This window comes from Papaver somniferum, chromosome 3 (genome assembly GCF_003573695.1).
Source record: "Papaver somniferum cultivar HN1 chromosome 3, ASM357369v1, whole genome shotgun sequence".
Taxonomy (NCBI): Eukaryota; Viridiplantae; Streptophyta; class Magnoliopsida; order Ranunculales; family Papaveraceae; genus Papaver; species Papaver somniferum.
The window spans coordinates 125,104,284-125,124,846 of NC_039360.1; the positions used below are offsets into that span (position 1 = coordinate 125,104,284).

The 20,563-nt window shown below is 35.4% G+C and overlaps 1 protein-coding gene and 1 pseudogene across 5 annotated transcripts; both read right to left on the reverse strand.

Moving 5' to 3' along the window:
* Positions 1 to 1,090: 1,090 nt before the first annotated feature.
* On the reverse strand, positions 1,091 to 5,479 carry LOC113357284. 5 transcript variants are annotated; one of them, XM_026600643.1, is made up of 11 exons: positions 5,362 to 5,479; positions 5,194 to 5,225; positions 4,321 to 4,408; positions 3,980 to 4,052; positions 3,043 to 3,338; positions 2,883 to 2,952; positions 2,495 to 2,550; positions 2,024 to 2,099; positions 1,846 to 1,882; positions 1,643 to 1,757; positions 1,091 to 1,559 (listed from the first exon to the last, which is right to left on the reverse strand). In XM_026600643.1, exons 5-11 carry the CDS (start codon positions 3,330 to 3,332, stop codon positions 1,319 to 1,321), a joined length of 885 nt encoding a protein of 294 aa, XP_026456428.1. In that variant the 5' UTR covers positions 3,333 to 3,338; positions 3,980 to 4,052; positions 4,321 to 4,408; positions 5,194 to 5,225; positions 5,362 to 5,479; the 3' UTR covers positions 1,091 to 1,318. The 5 variants fall into 5 exon arrangements, with proteins under 5 accessions (XP_026456428.1, XP_026456430.1, XP_026456429.1 ...); XM_026600645.1 differs by lacking the exon at positions 4,321 to 4,408; XM_026600644.1 differs by lacking the exon at positions 5,194 to 5,225 and having other exon boundaries at positions 5,362 to 5,474.
* A 9,065-nt stretch (positions 5,480 to 14,544) lies between these two features.
* On the reverse strand, positions 14,545 to 19,125 carry LOC113357285 (annotated as a pseudogene).
* Between the last annotated feature and the right edge of the window lie 1,438 nt (positions 19,126 to 20,563).

Genomic DNA, 20,563 nt, shown 5'->3' on the forward strand with positions numbered 1-20,563 from the left:
GATGAAACTTTTTGTTTATTCGGATCAAAACTAATCGTCCATTCTTGAACACGAACTGCATGAATAATTTTAATCCCCTTTACAGTAGTTTCAATGATGTATGGACCACCTTCTAAGATTTTTTAGCATCTTCAGCGTTGGAAAACGTCATAGTAAAAAAACCTTAGGTAACGGGATGAGTCTACAACTACCATTAATCTTCCACTGTGATAATAAATTTTGTGTTGCAATTTCGAACTTCATATCAAATTTTTTGGTATCCAGACGACCAATCAAACTGAACCTCATGTCTTCCATGGCCTCATCTTCTAATTCAGGCATTCAAATAATACCTTTGCCTTTTCTGGCGATAAGAATAGGTTTAGGTAAGGTATTGAGATCAACTGTGGATGGTTCTCTACTTCGAATAAGTTTTCCTGTGACAGCTTCACGATAACTAGTTATTCTAGGAGGATCAGAGGAGTGATCTCCCATTGCAGCAAATCCTTTGAAGATCCAAAACAGCGAGTAGGAGGCAAAAACTAACGAGCCCTAACCTTCACAAGATTAACAGATTGTTCTTTTGTATGATAACACAAGATTAAATTTCTCAGTCCTAACTACTTCTGCTGAATTTAGTTCTTAAAAGCTAAGCCAACAAGATACTGAGCTGGTTTTTTGTTTTAGATGCAGTGAAATTGTAACCTACTTGGATACTGCTGCACACTAGTAAATTTCTTTTGCACTAAACAGAGACACCGGATGCAAACCCAGGGCAACCAAAAATTTCAAATAGCAACATTCCGTGCTCGATGACTAGCTTAGGTCAGTTTTCATTGAAAAGGTAATAAGCAATTCTTTGATGTTGCTAATTCCATGTTGCCCGGGTGGCTGACCACGCATTCAAGAAAGGCAACAGAAGGAATGGATACAGCTTTAAATGCACTTGCGTTGCAGTTCCATAGAAATGCCGAAATTTTAAACACCAAGAGATTCACAAAACTCTAGGCACTCTTGGCTTCTTGCACAAACAGATTTTTCCTATTCTCTTCTCTCTGGATTAGTTGTTGCGGTGATGAAATCAGACTCGGCGTACTAAAAATTAAACCAATTGGGAATTAAAGAATATGAAGGTATCTCTGGAATTGTGTGTTTCCTTTACATATCATTCGACCCTTCTGGTAATAGAAAACATAGACAGCCTTCATGCATGGTCGGCAACTCACAAATTGTTAGTTGTGCAACAAATAAACAGCACAAAAGACGTTTGAATTTGTTAAGTGTTTGTATATACAGACGGCGAGTGGGTAATGTGCTAAAACTGAGACAAGCAAACAAATTATAATTCGTCGCGCATCATTTCTAATGGAGGAACCTCCACATTAGGAATACCATTGTCATCGATACGCACTCCATTAAACCCATTTTCAGCTACCCCAGCCCCCAAATCTCCTGGTACGATCGTCCCTGCTTTCATAGCTTCTGTAACCTTTCTTAGCAAAAGGAAAACTCCAATGCGTTTCGATACGACATAGAAAACAGCACAAGAGAACATGAAGCAGCCACCAAACAGTATTAACCTGCCAAAGAATTACCACCATGAAGAATGAGATGAGATGGAGGGTGGACGGATAGGAGGTAAAACAAGTCATTCTTTATTTACCTTTCAACAACATCCTGACGCCGCATGGTGGATAGCAGGTTTTTGGTCCGCATTAGTAGCGAGCGGTGACCCTTGTATTCACTTTCTGCCTTCTTCAATACTCCTGTTGATTCATCTGTAAAAGACAACCTCCAGATTTATAAATATCACTATGCGAGACATATTAATGGAGCTCGGCCATTGTCATAAACATAAAAACCTACCAAAAGTTGCCAGTATATTTTCACTTCTTTCAACTTCCTGAAGAATCATTAGTAGGTCAGAGACGATATTTATAAAAGTGAAACCAATGAATATATCCCACAGAAACCAGCAAACAGTATGATACTATAATTATTGTTCCCAAAGCTTAAATAGATGGACGAAAGAAATGTATTTCACCTGAACCATCAGTTGACGAGTGCGCCTAAGGCTTTCAGTGATGCTTTCTGAAGCATTTGTTATTCCAGCCTTGGTTCTTGAAAATAAATACAATAAAATTATGATAGTTCAGCAACATATTCGAAAAAGATAACTACGCGAGAGTGTTCATCCTAGAAACTGCAACAGACATCAGGGAGATTGTATTTACTTTCACATCTAACACCATATAATACAGACAAGTAAGAAAGACTTCATAGTCAATGCTGAACTAGTGACGGATAGAGTGAAGCTCCACCATAATTGTCAACTGTTCTAGCAAACTAAGGTCAGTATATAAATACTGCTAGGTTAGCTCTACCTTCTATATTCTGCACTATCCTTGTTCGTCTTAAAAAGTGATATATGCCATGTGGGAATTCGGTAACACTGGATAACCTAAAGCATATAAAAAATAATTCTCTATCAACCAAATACAAACATGTTACTTACTGTAAATTGCGCCGGCGAATTGTACACTCCTCTCCACCTCCTAAAAGAAGTTCCCTCTGTCATCACCACAATTTATTGAAATATTAGCACCGCAAAACTAAGTGACAGAGGATGGAAACCACAAATATATTTCCAACTCCAACTGGAGAAGGTGCATTGGTAACCTTTAAGCAAAATGATCCAACTGTATATTTTTATCCTTTGGAACAGATTTCTAAATCCAAACTTTCTCGACTTGGAGAGTAATTCTCACTTAGACCTAGGTATTGGGCCTTTTGATTGGGACCCATACTAAAAAACGGATCATATGGTTGGCTGGTTACTCCAACTAATACTACTTCCAAAAAGTCAAAACCTTTATTTATTTAAAGCAAAAGAACTCCATCACCTTTGTCTGAGCAGCTTTTCTCATATTGGTCTGTGCTTGCAGATTAGCATTCCTCAGTCCCAGATGTAAACTACAGCCATTAAACATGTAAATAACGGCTTTATCCCCAACAAATGAAAATACATAATCCCAAACGAAGAGAGAGACAGAGATAAATAACCTTTGGTACTGATCCTTCCAAGATGTTAATGTCGAATGAGCGGACTGTACTTGCTCTTCCGTAAGCAACTGCTGTGCGAGAAGATCAAGTTTGAATTGCAATGACCTAAGTAGAGCCAACCCATCTTGTGCAAGACCATTCAATCTCTGGTGAGAATTCTTTTCTTTTGTCATTCCATCAACAGATGTACCAAACTTCTGAATGGCTTTCACATTGTTTTCAACGCTTGAAGATGTCTCTTCCCATTCTTTGATCACTTTCTCTACAGCTTGTGTAACCTCATCATCCATTATAACCTACAAATCAGTCGTACAAGTATAAGAAATTTTACCACATCTAACACAATTACATAGTCATAATTCAAGAACTTCAAATTTCTATCAGGATTTTGATTCCATGGGTCTTCCCATAACCACTTTAATTCAGTGTTAACAACTAAATAAACAAATTTGAAAATTAAAAGAAAACACTTTACAGTAAAATAAAATACTAATTGAAACACTAGATAAAATACTAATTGAATATCAAGATACATATTCAGAAATTAGATATCAGATTTAATCAGGGAAAACCAAAGAGATTGAGTAAGAAACACTTCATTTATTATGATATATCAACCACCCGGAAATATGCGCTACAAACGAAAAAATACAATTAAAACATAACACCACATACGGAAGTTGGCTCACTTATGACAACCCTACTGTTTCGACTAATGCTAGCTCAAATATGCTTTATTCTATGATTACATTGTAGAACATCTGCCCAAGCAAAATAAGCAAGTACTACACAAGTTAATGTAAGAATCCTAAGGGTATCGTGTAGGTCTAACATGCGGCCAGCTTAACAAAATCATGTCTAATGCATCCAAAAACTTCCACTGATAAATTAAATGCCACAGGAAAAAGATAATATACAGGAGAAATGAGAAACCTACCTGAGAACCAAATTCTGGTTCACGAGAAGGCCTAAAGGAACAGTTCCAGCCAACTTACTGTCCTTCCCGTACCCTACAACCATCAGAATTAAGAAGTAACTAAAAGCTTAGAACTAAAAACATCCGGCCAAAAAGGGCATAAGGTAGAGGACGGGGCTTAAAAATAAGACTGGCATCTAACGCGTCTGCACCACAACACAAATTCCTAGGTTTTATAGGTTGCTAATTCCACTGATGCAATACACCATGCACTACTCTGACACTGTACCGACTACCCCATACCTTACACAATATCTCTAACTATACAAGTTCAGATGGGACATAACTCTAACAAGGCTAACCTTACAACTACAAATCTCCAATGGATTTCGTCAGCATTGCCATTGTTTGGGAAAGCATCATCTATATCACTTAGTGTTTGCTTTATGCCTACATAAGAAATCACGAAGACTATCAGAAAGCTTCATAATTCAGTATGTATATCAAGGCAAGTGAATAGACAAATAAAAAATAATGCCATTAAAAAACACTTAGCAACTGGTATTTAAGTATATCATTATCCTTTTCATCTGGCTACAGGATTGGCAGTCAGAATGAGTTTATGCCAATCTGTGTAGGAATTTGTACTGTTTAAGTTTTTTGGTCTGTTATTCACTCGTGTTTCTTTAATAATAATATGCCTATATTCAGCACTTAAAACAATGACTATTAGTTGATCTAACAGCGCACACATGGAAGAATTGACAACCACTGACTTTACAAACATATAGGAGATGCTATCATTTAATGACGAAATAGAATTCATATTAATTCTCCATGATATGGATCTGTTGATTGAGATAGTTACTCCCTCTACTTCTATTAGTAAATTGCTACCAAGAAACCACTTTTTTTATTGATAAGAGTATTAAGAAAATCTGTATTGAAATTCACAGAGTAAAAGAGCAATTCTAAGATTACCATACTGTCTACAATCTAAAAGTATCAATATCACCAATTTAAGTCTAACTGCGCACAAGAGAAAGCAGAAAATAACAGCATAAACCAAGAAAAAGCACATGCATTTAAATTTGACCTAACTAATAAACCCTCTACCAGTCGAGCTGAATTTTATACAATGCCCTAAAGACAGCCACTAATATAAAGCCAATGATCACTATAAGAACCGAAAAATCAAATATGGGCTACAATTCCCTTTTGATGAAGTATAACACCTTAAGCAGATGAAGTTTCTCCAACGAAAAATCTGAAAAATAGAGGATGAATTCAATAAACCAACAAAAACCCAGAATAACCAAGAAAGAAATAGGTCTTAATCACTAAGAAAACCAGATTAGAATCATAAGAATTCAATAAAAATCGAATTAAAATAAAAATCTTACCAATGTAACAAATGGATACTTGTGCAATTTCTTCAATGATCACTCTAGTCTACTGGGTTTTAAAAGTTACAGAAGCTGAGATGGATTGATTTTTTGGGTTAGAGAAGACAGAGATCGGGTTTAGGCTTGAAAAACGCCTGCTTTTCCCTTTTATATAGAAACCCCCCGAATTGACTTGGGTTACGGGTGTGGTTATGGCCTTATGGGTGCATTTACCGCCCCATCTTTTGGACCAAATCGGTGGGTAGTAAAATTGTAAAGGGAAAATTAGCTAAGGCCCGATCCATGGGTAACCCATAATATGAGGCCCTTAATTAAAAGAAGTTTAAATTTAGGTCCGAGTTAATAAAAGACATCCACGCCCTTTTATATAGAAACCTGTTTTGAGCCATATTGATTTTTTTTGAGGCATACCAAATGGTGACAAAATAGTGTCACTAGATAAAAAAGACCATCACCCCTTATCCACCCATTTTTAATAATGGTAAGTATACCCTTATTTAATTAGTTCTAAAAATAATAATTAAATATTAATGACTATGATTTATTAGTAATGTTAATTCATTGGTTAAATTAAGTTGCTAATGTTATATTAGTAGAGAAATCAAATTTTTTGAGAGGAGGAAGAAGAAAAAAAGGAAAACTAAATCTTTGAGATTATTGTGATTCAAAATGGGTGATTTCAAATGATGAAGGAGTATCTCTTTTTTTCTTTTGGTTCTATTCTTCAAAAAAATTGAATGTTTACAAAAATATTCGGAATTCAACATTAGGTTCGACTGCTATTTTGGAAGCAGAACTTGGCGCGAAGAACAGTTCGGCTCCTAGTCTACAGCCGAACCTTAGGGTTTTGTAAATATATGTGTGGTTCGGATGATTCGTATTATTATACATTTCAGCCGAACCTCCTGGACTAACGAAAATGACGAGTTTCAGATAAATGTTCGGCTAACTTATGTTCAGCCGAACCTTGTAGTGCGACTTCTAAAAAAAATTAAGTTATCAGAAGGTTCGGCTGAACACATAGGTGAAGTCGAATCAGCCGAGCTTCAATGAATTCAATAACTTAGCCAAGTCAAAGGTTCGTCTGAAAACCTAGCAAAGTCGAATTAGCCGAACATAATGTTTCCCGAAACTATAGCTTATGTTCGGCTTAAAATTGATATTCCCAGATCAGCCGAACTGATCTTCTGAAAAACAAAAAACGAAGAACAAAGCTAGGTTCGGCTCTAATTTCTCAGCCGAACCCCCTTCTGAAAATACTAATTTCATCTAAGAAATCATATTTTATCGATCAAACGATGTAAAAACAATGAAAAACAAAATGGGTTTGTAGGAAATATCTTCTAATATAATTGGAGAGTAATCGAGATTTGGATTTCGCTTTCCAACGTCGCTCAATTGGATTAGCTCTTTACTTTTATTGAGAACTTGCTTGATTTGTATGGTTAATCGGCGACGAAAAGAAATTTCAACATTTATGCAGGGAATAGTTCGGCTGCGGGAGATGAGAAGAAGAAAGATTGAACTGATTTTGATTAATTTTAGTTTAGGTTTTTAATTTAGTTGAAGGGTAACCTAGTAATTTCATCACGGCTAGGACACCCCTTATAAGCATACCTTAGATGGTATCATCATTTAGTATGCCTAAAAAAAATTAGTATGCCTCAAAACAGGTTTCTTTATATATTGTCAAGCCCCAAATTAAATAAAATTTATATTAAGCCCAAAATTATTAAATCTAGGCCCAAAATTATGAAAGTATAGTGTGAATATGTAAACAGAAGTTACACATGCATATGACATGTGTATCCAGAAGTTACACATCCTTATGACATGTGTAATACAAAGTTACACATCAAAAAAATAGACATAAAAAAAACGCATACAAAAAATACATATATTACTTAAATATTCATTTAACATGTGTAACTAGATGTTAGACACGCTTCTGTCTAGTGTAATTGAGAGTTACATATGCATCTATCCAGTGTAATTGAGAGTTACACATGCATCTGATTTGTGTATTCAGCGTCAACTCCAATTCCAACAAGACCATTACCACATTTAAGCAATTAGCTTTTATGAAGTTATCTGAAACCTGAAATATAACAACAAGCAAATTTGCATATTCCAGGAAAAAAATATAGTCAAATACCACACAAAAGGAGGCAAAAGTTCGTAAACAGATAAAATCTATGTAACCAGAAGTTAGACATACAATCAACATGTGTAACTAGAAGTTACACATCCAATTAGCATCTGTAACTTCTAGTTACACATATATTTAGCATATGGGCTATGTACTAAACAGTTACACATGCATCACATGTGAATTTTTTTGGATGTAAAATCTATTCATTTTAGCATGTGTACGTGTAACTAGAAGTTAAAAATGCATCTTACTAGCAAAAAATTCCATCAAAGCATCATACTAACAAGGTTCAAAGACAAGTTATCTGATAATACAAGAACAATAGTTGATCCTAGATTCTCAGCACAATAAATCATACATGTCAGAGCTAAAATAAAGTTTTAAATGACACAGGGTAACTCACCATTAATCATATTATACCGAATGAGGGCCTGAAGAAAGACGCATGCAAGTCTTACAAGTTTGTTCAACATACAGTCGTCCTGCAAAGTAACAAGACAAAAAGGTACCATAATATCAGATTAAAATGAAGTATCTGCTCTTCTTGTTAGATGAAATCTCCTGAATTGCAATCACACTACGAAAAAGTTGTTTTTATGGTCGGATCCCAATAAAAAGGCAACTTAAAAAGGAAAAAAATGCACAACTGGCAAATAAAACTAAGTGAATAAATTACAATTAAGAGATCAGTTGCAATAAGAACTTAAATAGATGTGTAATACGACTTGTGTAACCGGAAGTTACACATGCATATGGCATGTGTAATCGGAAGTTACACATCAAATTAGATTGTGTAACTAGCAGTTACACATTCAATTAGTATATCCTCGGACATATACCGAAGATCACCACCAACAACAACAACATATGTCATGATTCTGACTAATAAAAAGAGTAGTATCTTGCTTCACTAATACTAAATAAACTAGGGATACTCGAAAACCTAACCATGTAATTGGGAATTACACATGCATCTGACTTGTGTACCTAGGAGTTACACATGCATCTTACTTGTGTAACTTGGAGTTACACATACATATTACTTCTTTACTCACCAAAATATAGGTGATGCTGACTTTGCTCAAGCTGCAAATTATAAATTTGCCATTTCATATTCTCCGTTCTCAAGGCACCTCTCTGATCAGGTCTGAGCCTTGAGTCTGTCGGTGGCAACTTTTCCTACACAAATGGAGTAAGTTGTACATCAAAAACCACCAGTACAAATAACTAAATCGAATGGATATAAAACAACAAACATATCGCCAGTTTTGTGGATATCAAACCTTTAATCCAGGAACGAGTTCATTGAGTGTAACAGCAAAGCCGTCAAGTTATATGGCATTGGGAATTTTGGTGGCTTACTCCGCTTCCAAAGCATCCGTGAATCAGGAAACGACTCTGAACCTTCTCCATTCCCTGAATAGTCTCTAAGTACATAATGCATGTTGCCACCCCATTTACCAAAAACAATTGCTATTGTTTGATAGCCCAATCTTGAACCACGCCTTGTACCTGAAAGATATCAGTACACCTGCATCATTTAGAAATTCTCACTGAATGATTCATGCACACTTTATTTGCTATTACTCCAATAATGAAAAATGACTGCAACCAACCTGATGAGGATTTCGTTCTGTTGAATTGCTTTGAATTTCAACTTTCATGAATACTCAGGATTTCCTTCTCTACGTAGTCATCGAAAGTCATGGACGACATAGATATTCATCACCTCCACTTATTTTTCCACCACTATCACTATCTCCATCTCAATTGCCACCACCAACATCACCAACTGCTCAATATTCATTAAACAATATATAAGTAAAACATAGAACTTATATCATATCCAATTAGCATGTGTATCTATAAGTTACACATCTAATTAGCATGTGTAACTAGTAGCTACACATATATTTAGCTTGTGTACCTAGAAGTTACACATCTAATTAGAATGTGTAACTAGTAGCTACACATCCATTAAACTATCAACGTTACTAGCACTCATGTATATGCTTAGTAAAAGTTCTGCACCAAAATTGAGTTAGTCGGTGAAGATGAGGAGAAGACAACGATATATCCTTAGTGGTTAACCAGGCGACCCAGGTTCACGGGGACTGACTGACTATTAAGTTCAATTATGTTCTAGCAAATGACAATCTAATTCTAATCCAATTGTGTTATTTACAGGAGAGAGAAACACTGAATTATAGTTCAAATTTTATACCACGCTAAGTTGTAAACTTTGTCAAAAAAATCTGATATAGTACTAACATGCAAAGCCTCAAAAACAAATCTAGGATAAATTATATCGTTGTGTCCATCCATTTCTGCCATTAGTGAATAGAAAGAGAGATATTGTTGTTCATTGGCAACTCACCTCATAAGTCATGTTGTCCAGGTCAATACTATCTTGTCTTACAGCCTGCAATTCAGCATAGTTACGCTTCTTAGAGCTAGATATCAAATTGATTATAGACGAGAAAAGAAAAATGTTAGGGGAAAGACGAAACAACTATAGGCATAACAATACCTGGACTGAATGTGTTTGTAGTATTGACTTCTCTATTAACTGCAAAAACAATTAAAAGATGTTTATTTATAGATGATCCATTTGCATAAAACAAACTTTCCACCCAAAGAAAAACAATGTGAATCATATTTCTTGTTAAAAACGTTTATGTGGACTATTAATCATCTGGTTAGACGTTGATGGCAGAAGCAAATATCCACATAGACACCAGAAAAAGGTTAGTTGATCAGTACTAGGGTTTAGAAGCTTTTCTCACAAAGGTGAATATTCTAATATCCTTGAATCTAGAAGAAAAAAAACAAGCAACTAACAATGTCAAAGTTCCTGTTTGAGAAACTGGAAGGTTTCAAAAGATAAATAACTGACACATCTTCACAGAAGTGATAGTTTCTTGAAATTCTAAAACATTAACCCGAGTGGAATTCAAAGTAAAGTTATAGTTGAGAGTTGGTAACAGTTAGGCTCATTTTTTTGGAAATGGTCCTGCTAATAGAAACTCAAAAAATAAACATATGAATGTGCTTTCCACGAGCCAAATGCATAAATGTGGGCAAACACACATCTAACTGATAAGTCTCAGGAGTGAACTTTATTTTAAGCTTTTTTTTACGCAACTAGTGCACAGGAATAGGATAATAAGACAATGTATTGGCAAGATCCAGATATATAGATAGAGTACTGAAGATAAAACATAAACATTGGGTTTTTGCTCCCAAACACACAACGGAGAGTCGTGTATCTCAGTATATGTATAGAAATCCACCGCCCAAGTAACCAAAATAATGCACGCCAACACGGGCTAACTAGTGTGAAATCATATAAGTCGAGCCAAATGCATCACAAAGTTGATAAAAATTACCTATTTGAGTTTCCGAAGTTTCATCAATTGAGGCATTATCAAGTTGATTTTCCAGTTCTTGCAACTCCATAGATAAAGCTTCATCTAGCTCCATCAAACACTTTCAGCCGTCAAAATGGTGATAAAAAAGGTAGTTCTTTTGCGTTTTCTGCGCCTCTCTTTATATGTCTCTGCACCTGAAATTGCGAATCAGATATAATCTTAAGTTTCCTTATTCAGAACAATTCTAAAATGCCTTCAAATCTTAGCCATTCATTATTACAAACCCACGGCCTTTAGGCATTGTTACAGTAGAACCACCCATTTCCAGCTGGTTTATGTCTTGAAACTCCACCAAATTCTTCACCGAACGGCTACCAGAAATCATGGAAAAACAATTGCAGCAACAACACTTGCACAGAGACTCAACAAGAATCATATGAACTTGAAATAGTGAAGAAGAGCTCATTCAGGCCTTTTCTCGAACAAATGATTTGTACTGTCTCTGTTAATGGAGAAACATCTTTTCCAGTAATTTCTGAGCCTCTATGTATCATCTTCCTGCAACAATTCCACAACCAACACAAAACACAATCATAAAATCGTTCAAGCACACTATTATTGCAGCAATCCCCTTCATATATATCCCACGAAAATAGTCAGTAGTAACATCTTCAGTTCTTCGTTGTTTTATTTCTTGAAAATAATAAGCGAAGGCAGGCATTCAATATATCATTCCATGTTTTCTCAGGAACTTGCTTAATAGTTCACCAAGCATTATATAGTATTCATAGATATAAATGCTTAGTAATCTATATCTAACGGCAGGCACACACACCACAAAATCTATCAGATTCTTAGATGATAAACACAATATAATTTCTAGTTTAAGCAACACCAATATCGGATTAAACCTACTAATAATCTGAACTGAGAATTATTTCAAAGATTCGTAATACCAAAAAATCGAAATTAAACCTAAACTAAGATCGAAATTTAGAGAAACTTACTTCCGATTCGGAATAGTATGACACATGAAATCAATCAATTGAATCACATGTCCCTTACGAATATCGCCATTGAATAGTTTCTCATTCAACTGAGTTTCTAACACAGCATAATGATTCGAATCCGAGTCATAATCAAAGCCGAGCTTGTGATATTACCAGCAGATTTTATATCTAAATACTTGAACTAGAGGTTTTAAGTTTGTATCGCCTCAAAGAATAGCTGAAATCGCATTATGAGTTCATCTAACAAACATTTTCGCTGAATTTTTATGGGTTTTGGATTACGAAATGAACGAATCTGAATGAATCTGAGCTTAAAATGATGAGAAATCAATGAATAATTTCGAATTATGAGATTAAGGAGATGAAATGAATGAAAAAAAATGAAGATCAGTGAAATTTGGAGACGATGAAAAGTTTTCTAGGGTTTTCGCCAGATCCGAGAGAGAAAGAGAATGGAGAAGAGAGAGAAAGAGAATAGAGAAATGAAAATATCTTCTCAGATTCCTCTTGTATACTCCCTCCGTCCCTAATTAGATGACCTATACCATAAATAAGTGGAGTGATAGATTAGTATTATTATAAGAAATATGTAAAATTTGATAGCCATATTTATATTCATTAGATAGGTGTTTTAAAATGCTTTCCGATGATACAAAGATTACGAAAATCCGTTATATAGTTTGAAAGATAAATCATTTCTAAATTTACTAGTAAATTTTAACTAAGTCATCTAATTAGGGACGGAGGTAGTATATACTAAAGGGTAGTGTTATCATTATTAAAATTCATAATAATTAATTATGGGCCAGATCTGAATAAAATTTTATATTTCGGGCCTAGCAATATCATTTTCTGAAAATATGGAGTTGACAATGTATGATCCATTTAGTGGAGCTTCTATATATTGAAACCATATAAAAGGAGGGTTATAGTATTTTTCACAATTGTAAATATCATCACTGGCGTATCTGATGATTCCTGTAATAGGATCACCCTTAGTCGAGGTCCAACTTTGATTTTTGTTACTACGTATGTGTTCTAATTATATGATTTTATCCACGACATAGCTTATTAATTTGAGTATTTGCCTATCGTCAGAAATTACCATCACTCGGGCAACTAAAAATTGAATCCAAAATCTGCAGCTAATTGGTGACACACTTGATCATGTAAAGCTGCGGGAAGAGGTGGACTGTAGAAATGAGAGCCTACCCTCGGCCTTGCCGAATTCTTCTTGGTCAGTATAGGCGGGTCTATTCCTTCCCATAGAACCATAGTGGGTGGCGCTGTTGTTGCCACATCTCTCTGTTCTGCAAGGGTAATGAGTAGCTTGCTTGTACGCCATCTCAATTAAATACCAGCAAAGGTGGCTCTGTGCAGTTCACGTCTCCAATTATATATAATGACGAGAACCTCTCTTCCTCCAATATCTTAGATCATTAAAATAGTAATGAATCAAAATTATGCACAAGGACTAGAATGAACCAGTGAAACAAAATGACAAAAACAGGAACAACAAACAACATTTCTGCGCAATAAATTTGCGGGTGAAGTTGTCTGGAATTATTCTTTTTCAACCAAGTCTGGGTTTCCAAGAAAATCATAGGAGGAAAACACCAATGCTCTTGTACAGTTTGTACTCTAACTGTAAGTGATAAAATAATCGACAATAATGTAGTATAAGTTTAACATAATGACTATCAATCAACACTGAAATTTTCTTTGTCAACACCACTGCAGAGCAGATTTAATTGACACACCAAAGTGGGATGAAGTGCATTAGAACAAGCAAAATTGTTGAGAGCTTCGATCTAAAACCTTCAGAATCAATCTGCAAATTCAATTAAGTTATACAGTTCCCTTGGAGTTCTGTAGGGGTTTAACTTGTTATTTCAGATGTTTGAGACAAAATTATGTACCTCCAATAAAGAATGCACCCTTAACACTGGGCAAACAGTATCTTTCGTTTGTAACCGACCTTCAAGAGAAGGAAAATACTGCTCCATGGGTCTCTCCCGGCTGCTGATTTTATACAGTATCTGGCTTAGCATACAACCGAGGTAACATTGGCAGGCTTATTTCACTTTCCACAATTTAACATCGGAGTTCACAGTTTGAGCACACATTCTGCAAATTAGTGACCAATGAAGAGATCAGTCAGCAGTCAGGAAGCAGAATAGTAAGTACTAATGCAAACTAGACTTGCCAAGTCAAATTCCAGAAAAAAAGAAGATGGTTAATAACTGAAAATAGCACGGTAAGTTCAATAAAATACACACTTCGCACCAGAAAATCATTTAAAATACAGAAAAACCGTGTATAAATTACTGCTTATGGGCTTTCAACACACATATTGTACCTGAACTGCAGGTTTTTATGGATTTTTCTACCAGAGTTGAACATTCTAAAATGGGATCAGAAGAATGCGATTGGGGAGAAACCATTTATCTACTCACCAATCCCATGGTATAAGCATGGGACAACAAAGTTTCACTACTAAATCCAGAATAGGTCAAGAAAAAAAATGACTATGATAGGATAAAGCTTTGATGTTACTTCCTAAAACATACCACTCTTAGTAATTCACAATTACTAGGTAAAACATTAAATCTATTACTATTGTTAAAGAACAAATTTGAGCAATGTCTGTTAGAAGTTTATGTCTCATTGTTTCAAAAAATATAATCAATTTTATACATAGAAGGTAAAATGTATCTTGCACCACAAATGGTGGTAAAATGAGCAAGTTGCACTGGTTTTGGATGCTTTTCTAGTGATTAATTAATTGATGAACAATTCGAGAAAAAACCCCTTGTGCCTTGTTTCTAGCTCTGAAGTTCTCTACCCCAGTGTGAAATACCATATCCAACGATTAGCTGAAGCGAATGGACAGCCTCAGCATGAAAAAGATGGCGCAGTACAATAATCTAGGGTGCTTTAGGATGAGAAAGCATCCCCAGGAATTTCAAATCCATGCTTGAACATTGCTCCAACTACCTGCTCTACTTTAGTTCTTTGACCATAATCCGTGTAGGCCCTATACATAATCAAGAATGTTTTCTTTGATGGGTCAATATTAGATTGTTCCATCTCTTGAAGAACTTTTACCATTTCCTCCAGCCGATTTTGTGATGAATACATGACCATCTTACAATGATACAAGGATCGACAGATCCTCCATCTAGCAGACTCAGCCTGCTTCACAAATTTCGCCAGCTCTTCCACAGCATTGCAACGGAAAAAAGTTGCTATGATTGATAACATCACATTCTTTGTTACAACCCTAGTGTTACGATTAAAAGCGTCATTAATATAACTCTGCATTCGTTCTATCAAGTTCTCTCGGGCATAAACATTAATTAGCTTCACATGCAACCAAGCCCTATAATCCTCTTCTGGGATAATCTTCATCAATGCTTCAATCTTCCTAACCCTATCAGGGTCAGAAGAATCACAGTATGCAGCAATCATGGTTCTTACTAGTACCACATCTTTCTCATTTACATGATCCTTAACCAATTCATAAATACTCTCCATCTTATCCACCTTCTTCCAATGCGCATAACCTCGAAGCATGTACAAATGGGTTTGAATATCAGGTTTGACAGGTCCTTGTACCATGAAAGCATACATCCACTCCATTTTATCGAATTGCCAAGCAGTAAAATACCCAGAAATAAGATTGTTATAAGTAGTTATATTAGGAGAGAGGTTCGCCTCCTTAATCTCCAAAAATATCCTCTCCATGTAAGGTACCAAACACAATCAACCATAAAGTGAAGTTAAAATGTTATAAGTAACAATAGTAGGAACAACTTCTTTCTTCATTTCAATAAACAACTTCCGACATTTCCAATCCAAACCGTTGTACAGATACGCTGACATTAAAGCATTATACGTCGAAGCTGTTCTCCTCCCAGCACTAGCAGCCTCCATAAACAACTCAACAGCAAGGTCAACATCCTTAACTCTACCAGAAATCACAATCCCCTTGGCATATTCCTCCGTTTCCATTGCCCAACCTTCATGATTTTTTTTAAATCTCCAACTAAACACCTGCAAAATCATACACCATTACATCAACATAATACACTATTTTCAAAACCCTAAAAAGTTATCGAAATTTATACCTGCAGAGCTAATTGAGGCCGTGACTTTAGCTGATTAAGCAACTCAATAAACGCCGAACTTCCATGTCCTGGAAACAAATAACTAGAATCCAAAATTCCTTCAATCTTCACCAAATCGTAAGCATTTTCAAGTAATTTATCCCTTAACTTAGATACATCAAAAATGAAATTGGGTTCTTCATCAAATCTATATCTAGTAGAAGAATCTTTCTCAGTAAACAATTTGGTAATCTCTGTAGGAAAATCATTTTTTGAACAAAAAGAATGAGATTGAATAAAGGGTTCTCCGATAAATCTACGATTTAGGTTTTTCTGTGTTGTTTTAGGTTTTACATACCATTTTTGTTGCTGTTGAATCAGTTCCGTTTTAACCCTGTTTGAAATTCCCAATGCTCTCTTCATCTTATTGTAATGAGTTTCGGATTACTCATGATCGATGCTCACTAGGGTTTTCATTAGGGTTTATAATAGGATTGAACAAGGAATATCTTTCTTGTGTAATAAGATGATGAGTGAATATGAAAGTTTCATGGCGGTAGATCTAGTTAAGGCATTTCGGATGGGGTACTATTGGGATTCCATGTACTAATTTATTTCAGCATCCCTATAATTGATGTTGGCAGCTTCTGAGTTTAGGTTTTTGGATTTTAGGCAGTGGTGCTGGTTTTTGGATTTTTTTGGATAAGAGAAGACTAGGATGGCACGTGCTTTGCACGTGTGACAAAGAAGAACTGGATGTATTATAAAGAAAGAATGTGTACTGTTAGTCTGTTCCAATGAAGGAAAAGATTTGGCCAAAGGGGTCGGAACGAAATGCCAACTTCGTTCCTATAATCCACTCAACATTTTTATGGAGGCACATCTAGTCCTTGCAACCATGAGAAGATCCTTCCTTTACCTGTCATTTGTTGAATTTTGTGAGGTTTTAATTTCATAAACAGTAATCAAAAGATACTACAACAAATGAGAATATAAATGTAACTAAAAATGCTTTCGACGGGTTTATGAACTTGGCTAAACCCTTTAATAACCGAATTCCCTATAAGAATATCTAACACTTATCACTCTACTGTAGCTAGTGATCGTCATTCAAATATTTGTTAGGTATCCTTCAAAAAAAAAAAATATATATATATCTGTTAGGTAGACCTTCTAATGATGCCAGTGGGATTTTCCATTTGGGTATGCGCTAGCTGCAAGGACGATACGTTAGCCAAAATATTACCAAAGCATTTAAACATTAAGATAAATGATAGGCTCGAGTAGTGTGATTTTCGTAGACTTGCTTATGCATAAACACCATTAACGTAAGAAAACTACTGAAAAAGAGAAAGAGTCCTAGTTATTTTCCTTAATGTAATTCTTTGTTCATTTTTAAGCTGTACACTGTACAGATAAATAAGTTAATGCCACCTACGAAAAACAACCACAATTTTCTCTCATTAAAGATGTCCAATTGATAGAAAACCAATCACATTTAATAACATTGTGTGAGGCTTATTACCCCAATTCCTAAACATTACTACTTTCTACTAACTGTGATGTTCACATATACCATGTCAGAGCTCGCATCTTTCTCGTCTACAATTTTTTGCCACAGTCTAGATAGAGAAAAACTACCTACTTGGCCACCTAACAATCACCCAGGCATCCCGCCTTAAACAATTACTTAACTGTAAATTTAAACAGCTTTCAAGTAAGAATCAGTATGCGGTGCGAACATTCAACGGAATAAAATTCGTCATAGCCGAAGGAATAGGATTAGTACCTGAATTCCCTTGTACAGTTGTTGCATGAGCAAGTGTCACTTTTCATGATATAGTTATCCAAAAGAGTACCTTGAGAACATAAATCAGCTCCACCCTCTCATGCGAGACCTAGAATCTGATAACCTTACTGATATAGCATGTGGAGAACCTAATCCAGTAATCTGAAAATCAAAATTGAAGGATAAAATATAATGAGAAACTTATAAATCAGAAAGCTGTAAGCAAAATCATTGAATACTAACAATTAAGAAGGAATCACACCTTCCGCAACTCCAGGATTCGGTGTTTTACTAAATGAAACTCCAAAGAAACTCTCAAACACGGCCTGCAAAGGTCATCACAAATTATCTAGATTTCTGGAATCATGGATTCTGGTGGCTGTTGATGTGCAAAACTGCTGCAGAGATGTCCAAAGCAGAAAATTTATTAATAGTTTATTAGTGCAACCGAAATTTGAAAGGAGGATATTTTTATTGTGGACACTCTTTACTTCAATTCATAATTGAAGCATATCAAACAATCAGATCAAACCACTGCAAATTACATAAACCAAAATTGCTAAGACGAATAGACAATCCCAAGAATCTATCATAAAAGCAAAACAAAAAGGAAAAACTGCACAGAACCAAGAATCTGGAAAAACAAACAAACAATTCAAGCATTTCAAAACGTAAGAAATACCAATCGCTACAACTAAATCAAGACAAACGTATAACAGAAAACATTTTACAGCACACCCATCAATCAGAACTATTATAAAACCAACCCAAAACAGAAAACACTAATTAAATTAGTAAGCTCGTAGCTAGACCACATTCTAGTTTCGATGTTACTCAAAATGAACCAAATATATCATTCAAGCATTTAAACAAACACTTCGGAAACAGCAATGTAAATTAAAATGTAGACCTAAAAAATGAGAATCCTTACAATACTAACAAAAAGGAGCTAGCTCCAGGTAAAAGAAAAAACCAATACTCTTCTGATATTTTCGTATCTTATGCATGCACGGCTTCCTTTGAGACGCCTGCCACAAAACAACATCAAACAAATTCAACATAAATTTTTTTAAGAACACTTAGATGTTAAAGAGAAAGTTTTTTCTTTAAGAAGACACCTAATTAGATCTTAAAGAGAAAGAGTTAGATAGGGAGAGAGTATCGCATAACTTGAACTGGGTGTTTGTTTACCTGGAAATATTAAGGTTTCTGAAAATTCTCATTAACCATAATAAAATCAAGCTTTACAGAGCGGAAGAGATGGATGTTATTAGTGGGAGCTCAAGTCCATTTAGCGTATTATTTGGCGGGATGTTCATGTCAAGGCCTGTCAATATTTATCCGATATTCGGTATCCGTTTCCGAGTATTCGAGATCCTATAGGATTTTATCCGTTTTATCGGATATCGGATATCGGATCGGATATTTTATCGGATATTTCTTCCTTAACATATCGGAAACGGATTAGACCCCATCCGAAATGTTAATATCCGATATCCGATAGTATAGGAACTTATTTATAATTTATCCTAATTTCGAGTCTAGTACCGGATATTATCGGATATTGTCGGATAAATATCCCATAAGTGTCAATTATGAAAATGTTTTACAAGGGTTTTTAAGCTTTTTTGTTATAACCGGATACTATCGGATATCCGACAGCTTAGCCTATCGGAATCGATATCTGATTTTGATATCCTATAGGATATTATCGGATATCGAATATCCGGTAGTGCTTAACATGTCGGATATCGGATTTCTAAATATCCGACGTATATTCTTCCATTGACAGACCTACATGTCATAGTCCTGTGGTGCGCATAACTTCGGAGAGGGTGTATTTATCTTTACTTAAGTTACTAGCCGGTATTAGCAGTAATTAGTCTCGGTTAATTCCGTTTTGGTTAGGTTCCGGTTAGGTCTTCGTCTCCTTTATTACCTGTACCTGTATTCAAAGCAAATCATGAAAATAGAAAGAAGAGGCAGTACAGTGGTACTGAGGTCACTTATACTTGCCCATATGATCTCTATTATTATCTCAGATCCATCGGGATCATAACATTCGGTATCACCCATATTTTTTCTTCTCTCCACATCATGACAGGACCAACTATCAAAAATGTGGATTACACCACCCGTGAACTCACTCAGTTGATTCAAAATCTTATAGATCTTCATACCCGTGATGCTTCTGAAAGAGATGTTGCTGCTCAACGTCAGGAATCTATTCTTACTTCAATCTTAGAAAAATATGAAGCATCACAAGCAAACTTCGATAAATTTTTTGAGGTTTTTTCTAGATCTATACCACAAACCCCACCACAAACACATATTCCTTCTCCTTCTTACACTCCACCTTTTGCCCCAGGAGTTCGTCACACACACACTCTTGGGTTCCTCTACTCATCCTAAAAGCCCAAGAATAGACTTTCCTAGATTCAGTGGTGATAACCCTCGCAGTTGGGTGAGAAAATGTGAGAGATATTTTCAGATCCACTATATTATTGAAGCACAGAAGACAGAGTTTGCTTCCCTACACTTAGATGGTAAAGCAAATACTTGGTTTCTGAATTTTCTCACTGGTAAAACTTCTGTCTCTTGGCCTATTTTTGTTTATGCTATTTGTGCTAGATTTGAGGATCTAACTAATGACAATTATGTGGGTTGTTTTCATAAATTGTCTCAACTTACTTCTGTTGATGAGTATTTTGAACAATTTGAGCTACTTAAAGCCTTAATGTTGAGTAAGAATCCTTATATTACTGAGG

Bases quoted from the DNA above. Each gene is read 5' to 3' on its own strand.
- LOC113357284 (XM_026600645.1), bottom strand. From the start codon at position 3,332: ATGGATGATGAGGTTACACAAGCTGTAGAGAAAGTGATCAAAGAATGG. The intron at 1,883-2,023 runs GTGAAATACATT...ATGATTCTTCAG, and splicing joins CTCGTCAACTGATGGTTCAG to GAAGTTGAAAGAAGTGAAAA. The intron at 1,758-1,845 runs GTAGGTTTTTAT...TGTCTTTTACAG, and splicing joins AAATATACTGGCAACTTTTG to ATGAATCAACAGGAGTATTG.